Below are 6,277 nucleotides of genomic sequence, written 5' to 3' on the forward strand. Positions count from 1 at the left end.
TTTATCGATAAAACCTGATAACATTGAAATCTTTTGTACAGCACTAAAGCCGCCATGTTTTGTGGCCAGATGACGTCACAGTGGCACGAAATTTTGGTTGACGTTTCATTTCCATAGGTTTCCTCATAGATTATACACTTAATATATTAGGTTTCCTACTTCATTGATAAAATGTCATGATACAAAATCGTATTCTACGTTTTTAAAAGGTTCAACGATAAAAAGCCAATTGATTGTTAATGTATACGAATTTAAGGTGCGTGTGGAATAAATAAGTGCTTCCTATACTGCAGTTTGAGTTCAATCCGCAACGACGACAGTTGACCACATATTTCCTATATTATAACTATATCAGCTCATTCATCAATCACGCCATTCAGACAATAGGAGTACATCATAGAGTTACTTAGGTACTTATTAACTCCATGGAGTACTTATTATATATTTAATTTTTTTTTGTTTTATGACCTGGTAACAGAGACCTTTAGGTCATATCTTATTTGAAAAATGTGCATTACTTTGGGGTCACTACACTTCACTTCAATAAATTTTGTCATTTGAAGTGTTTGAATTATATTTTCCATATAATTATAAATAGGTTTATCGGATGTTGGATCTTTTAGTAAAAAGTGACGGCGGGCGAGAGGAAGAAACACACTTAATGCATTGGTATCCTCACTAGCCAGCACAAGTCTGAAATATGAAACTTTGGCAATCGAAAATAATGTGATGGATCGTCCCTTCCTTTGCTTGACAATGTAAACATTGGTTGTTTGAAACAATGCCAAGTCCTGCTAGGTGTGAAGGCGCATTATGGCCAAAACTCAATCTGTTTATTGTTGTAATGAAATCTCGACTCTCACTAGTTTTCAATTTGTCATTCTTTTTGTATGGCAATTAACTTTATACGAAGCCTTTGTTTACAGTCTCGAGGTATTAAAAATCTTCAATCATTACATAGTCTCATATAGATTCTGAAATTTGAAAAATGAAATGAAGCGAAATGAGATGAAGTTGATTTCTTTTAGACTTTAACCAATTGGGATGAAATCAAATGAAACCGGATGAAATAAAGTCACAGTAAAATGGAGGTTATTTACCGAGACTTTGTGAATTTTCTGGAAGAACCGAGAAGTTACGTCCAGCGGCTTTGTTTCATTTTTCCACATTTATGCACTTTCACAGATATTAAACAATTAATAAACCACCGTTATTACATATTTAAACCCGAAGAAACACTAAATAGACAAAATAAAACAAATCACACAACTTCACTTCCCGCCAAAAAGACGTTTAAGTAATACCGTACTTGTGTGCCTTTACACAGATATTTTTTCTCTTAGTTTTATCCTCGAAAAAGTCCACTAAAAAATCTCAGTGAATGACCACCATTTTACTGAGATTATATTTCATCCCATATCATCTCATCTCATTTCATTTAATTTCATCCCAGTTAATTAATGTCTCAAATCAATCAACTCCATTTTATTTTATTTCACTCCATATTATCATTTTTCATAAAAATAAGAATATAAATTAAAATAAGACATGATCTTAAGGTCTTAGTTACCAGGTCAGAAAATCCCATAAAAAAAATTGAGTATACAAATTAAATAATCTGTGGAAGACAAGGGCATATGTGCTTAGATCCCTTTGCCTTTCTTAAAAGGAAAAATTGATAAAAAAATTGTATCAAAAAAAATCTGTGGAATTTAGGACAACAATTGCTAGAACATTAATTTGCTTTTTTGGAAATAAGTGGCACATTTCTGTTCAGAAAAAATACGCCTGTCTTAAGTGATCTGTTATGGAATTATAAAACACAAGTAACAACAATCATCAGCATGGTTATTTCACCACAAAGCCCCATTGATGACGCTCAAAGTGTGCAAACCAAAAGAACCAACATGGCTACTAAACAATCTTCGGTAGCCGATACTAGAGCTGAACTAGCTGAATTGGTCAAACGGAAAGCTGAAGTAGCTGTAAGTAGACATTAATGACAGTCCTTTTGAGCATTTAATCTACCCTTCCTAATGAAAATGTTTACAGGAAACTTTAGCGAACTTGGAACGTCAGATTTATGCATTTGAGGGATCATATCTGGAAGATACTCAATTGTATGGAAATATAATTAGAGGATGGGATAGATACCTCACAACGAACAAAAGCACTAATTCCAAAGCTGACAAACGTAACAGAAAGTTCAAAGAAGCAGAAAGATTGTTTTCTAAATCTAGTATTACGTCTATGGCTGTAAGTTAATCTTTAAGTGAATTATTCTGTTTTATAACGTCTTAAAATACGATAAAATAAATCCATTAAATTATTTCAGGCTGTTAGTGGACTTGTAGATGCTGCTGAAGCTAAAAGTAAGGATATTGAAACTTTGAAAATAATCAACTCACAACAGAAATATTTTTTATTTTTTATAACAATTCCTTATTTCAGATGAAAGAAATAGTGAAACTGAATCGCAAACTAATGAAGACTCTTCAGACACACAGATTAGTTCAAATCTCAATCTTGGAGGTCTTAACCATACGACAATTCATGGTTCCACTGAAAGCATTGCTTCTAAGCCATCTGGCAAACAAAATACTAATGGAACATTAGATAAAACATTAACTAGTGCTCAGACAAAACAAACAGCTACACAAAAAATAGCTACTGCATCTGGCATGCTCCAGAAGGCATTTAGTAGTGAAAGTAAAATATTATCAGGAATGGGACTTGATAGTCGACCTGGCACACCAAAAGAAAAGGAATCTAATGTAAACATAATTAATAAAGTTGATTTAACACCAAACTCACTAAAACACAAAATGTCTAGTAGCGGAAGCAGTAGTAGCGGCAGCATCAAAAAGAACAACAAGAAAGCTAGGCACAGGTGAACATTATGCGCTCTATCATGTTAATGGCAGATTTTAGTAGGTGCTAGTCTGAAGATTTATGCTGGGTGCAAGGAAACCATTCCCATACTGAAATATGAATATGATACAAATACAGTACATACATAAACATAGTGCAGATATTTAAACTTAATGCAAACAGTATATCGATGCTTGAAAGGCAAACGTGACTAAGCGACAATAACTGCTTTATACTTAAATGATAGGCAATAACCATATTCAATGCGCAAAAAAAAATATTTCTATGTCTAATATAATCATTTCAATTGTACAGCTCGATTCGTTAAAATAAAAATTTTTTCAGGTATTTCAACTTTAAATTAGTCTACTATAAAGTTCATGCATTGTTGCTTAGTCGCGTTTCCCTTTCAAGCGTTGATATATTCTAATTCTGCATTAGAAATTCGAAGAAAACATAACTTTACCATTTGTCCCATATATCATGATTATATATATATATTATAAAAATAATGTTACTAAGAGCAATGCTGTAAAGTGTAATTTAATGTTTTTTGTAATAGTTCTCAACACTCCTTGTAGCAATGAAACAATATGTATTCTTATTAAATTTTATTGTATAAAAATAAATAATGAATTGTTGATTTACATAAAAATATTGTGACCTAATTGATACCATTAACTGTTCTTAATATCCTTTGTTTGAATCTTGATTCTGAAATTGTTTTGTTTGTATTAGTAAAATTATACCAAACAGGACATGATAAATAGATATTAAATGATAAACTGATACATACGCTTTAAAACATTAGGTAAGTCCTTAATTGGTCCACAATATTTCACCATAATATAATACAAAACTGGTAAGCATGCAATAATTCCAGAACAACACAAAAATATTATTTCTGGAGACTTTCTCAATTTACAACAGTTTAGGCTTTTGCTCCATATTGATCTAGTTGCATTCATCTGAAATGATAAGGTAAATCATTCTATTTTTAGTTTATTTTTTTGAAGTTAAGTCTTTATATGAGAAATCTGAGTAGTCTCTATCAAATCTCTAATATTTTCTTGCATAAATGTGTTACTAAGCTCGTATTATAACCAGTAACAATAGATATCACAATGTGCATGCTGGCACCTGGCAAATGGGAGGCTTTTGTATTGTGATTATTATATGATATAATGACTGTCCTATTCTTCCAAAACACAACACATTACTGCTCCTTGCCAGAAACAGGCACGGTGCTGTAGTAGGCACTGTAGGTTTTGCATGTTCCCAAAAACTACCACTATTTATATTTTTTATTACTATTACTCCATCATAAAAAATGGAAATTGGCCTTGGATGTCAACTATAGCATAGTTTGTTGCATTCATGTTAGTAAAATGGCTGACAATAATTGGTGTTCATTATGACTTTTATGTTTTATGTAAGAAAAAATATTATGCATTATAGACATCTATTTGCATTTGCAAGTAAATTAAAAGAATTACTAAAATGCTGATTACTTCATTGTTACAATTAGTGTACTTACAGAATCTATAACATCCATGCATATAATATCCAGCCCTATTCTGTCAAAACTAAGAGATTCATAATAGTTATTCAGCTGTATGTAGCTCTGCATACAGTTCTCACACACTTTTGTACTATTCTCTTTGGGATTTATATTCTCTTCAATACATTGCATTGTTTCATTAAAAATTTGATAAAAATGGTAAGTTTTATTTGAAATTTCTGGTTTATCTTTAGTCCAGTTAAAACAATCTAAAATGATAAAATAAACATAAACAGACATGTATCTCACGCATTGCACTTAAGGAACCTTACTAGATAGCTCCCACTCCACTTTTATTCAGATACTTATAAAAGAAACAAAAACCAAAGCATTAAAAGTTTTCACTGGGTAACATAAAATAAAGGAAAATGTATTTACAAAAAAAATTAGGAAAATCTTTAAGTTGGCACAAACAAAATAGTGTCATAACCATCTCCACAAGAATGACTTGCTCGAACTTGCAAGTTTTCTAATATACAGAATATATACGTACCATTACAATTTCCTTTGTTCCAAATAGCTAATATGTTATCATGATAATTCAAAACCACCTCTAATCTATCATGAGAAATAAAGATTGTTTCACATGAAGTTCCATTTAAATTGGTTTGAAGTAAATTTTTATAGCTCTCACGAAATTTTACATAATGATCAATACATTTTTCACATAGTCTTATCGGTCTCGCATGTTTGATTGAGCATTTTGTAAAATTAGATGCAGAATCCGCGAATTCATCAAGTAATTTCGTACAAATACTAGGATTCGCAAACAAATACCCCTCACCAGTGTATTTTTTGAAAATTATTATTCATGTTACTCGGGCAAACGATAACTATGAAAATTTCCACCCCTAAACATACAATTTATAGCTTGTTACAGGCAATTCCTTTCCATCTCGATAATCTGCAAAATTACCGTGAGCAAACATCACAGCTAAGAAAAAATATACTGTTGTCATAGTATTATTTTGCAATATTTTATTGTCTCCGTAATTTTATTTTTGTTATGAGTAGATTTCAATTTGAATATACATGTCAAAATCAGGATTAGAGGTGAGACGTATTTATCGGAATAGTGAAACGGAACAGGTTCGTCTAAGAAAAAACATGGAACTGTTGTATAGACCGGAACAACTTCCGCAATTTTCCATTTGTTCCATTTCACAGCAAACGTCAGAAACGAAACAGTTTGGAACAAGCTCTTTTCCCTTTTCACGTACAAAAATAGAAAAAGATAGCATATACATCCTGTTCCCAAACAGTTAGTAACATGCTCTTTTCTCCATTCACTTATTGTAATAAAAAAGATAGCAATAACATTAACATGCATGCGTGTCCTAGTTTGGTATTAGTAAATTTTATACATTTTTTTTTATTGCTTAGATGCGTGGACGAGCTCATTGCCCATTTGGTGTTAAATGGTTACTGGAACCCATAGACATCTACAACGTAAATGCGCCAACCACCTTAAGATATAAGTTCTAAGGTCTCAAGTATAGTTACAACGGCTGCCCCAACCTTCAAACCGAAACGCATTACTGCTTCACGGCAAAAATAAGGAGGGTGATGGTACCTACCCGCGCGGACTCACTTAAGGTTCTACCACCAGTAATTACGCAAATTATATTTTTACGGGTTTGATTATTATTACACGATGTTATTCCTTCACCGCGGAAGCCAATCGTGAACATTTCTTGAGTACGTATTTCATTAGAAAAATTGGTACCCGCCTGGGATCCGAACACTGGTGCATCGCTCGATACGAATGCACCAGACGTCTTATCCTTTAGGCTACGATGACGTCTACTTAAAACTTTATTAAACCATTTGCAACCCAACAGGCTG

At 32.3% G+C, this 6,277-nt stretch overlaps 2 protein-coding genes across 2 annotated transcripts; one reads left to right on the plus strand and one right to left on the minus strand.

Moving 5' to 3' along the window:
• The first annotated feature begins 1,660 nt into the window (after nucleotides 1-1,660).
• Eaf6 (chromatin modification-related protein EAF6/MEAF6) lies at nucleotides 1,661-3,500 on the plus strand. The gene is made up of 4 exons (XM_028174453.2): nucleotides 1,661-1,985; nucleotides 2,053-2,256; nucleotides 2,336-2,372; nucleotides 2,452-3,500. The coding sequence occupies exons 1-4, from the start codon at nucleotides 1,845-1,847 to the stop codon at nucleotides 2,892-2,894; spliced, it is 825 nt and encodes a 274-aa protein (XP_028030254.1). The 5' UTR covers nucleotides 1,661-1,844; the 3' UTR covers nucleotides 2,895-3,500.
• LOC114243110 (osteopetrosis-associated transmembrane protein 1) lies at nucleotides 3,470-5,453 on the minus strand. Its single transcript, XM_089736832.1, is given in 4 exon segments — nucleotides 3,470-3,585; nucleotides 3,668-3,839; nucleotides 4,409-4,641; nucleotides 4,926-5,453. Coding segments are annotated over 4 exon segments (921 nt in total). The 5' UTR covers nucleotides 5,392-5,453; the 3' UTR covers nucleotides 3,470-3,535.
• Between the last annotated feature and the right edge of the window lie 824 nt (nucleotides 5,454-6,277).

The sequence above is a fragment of the Bombyx mandarina genome, chromosome 22 (assembly GCF_030267445.1).
Source record: "Bombyx mandarina strain Sakado chromosome 22, ASM3026744v2".
In the NCBI taxonomy this organism is placed as follows: Eukaryota; Metazoa; Arthropoda; class Insecta; order Lepidoptera; family Bombycidae; genus Bombyx; species Bombyx mandarina.

What these genes read in the sequence shown, in the direction of transcription:
- Eaf6 (XM_028174453.2), top strand. Translation starts at nt 1,845, where the DNA reads ATGGTTATTTCACCACAAAGCCCCATTGATGACGCTCAAAGTGTGCAA. An exon ending in AACGGAAAGCTGAAGTAGCT is followed by an intron (nt 1,986 to 2,052) that starts GTAAGTAGACAT and finishes AAATGTTTACAG; the next exon opens with GAAACTTTAGCGAACTTGGA. An exon ending in AGATGCTGCTGAAGCTAAAA is followed by an intron (nt 2,373 to 2,451) that starts GTAAGGATATTG and finishes TCCTTATTTCAG; the next exon opens with ATGAAAGAAATAGTGAAACT.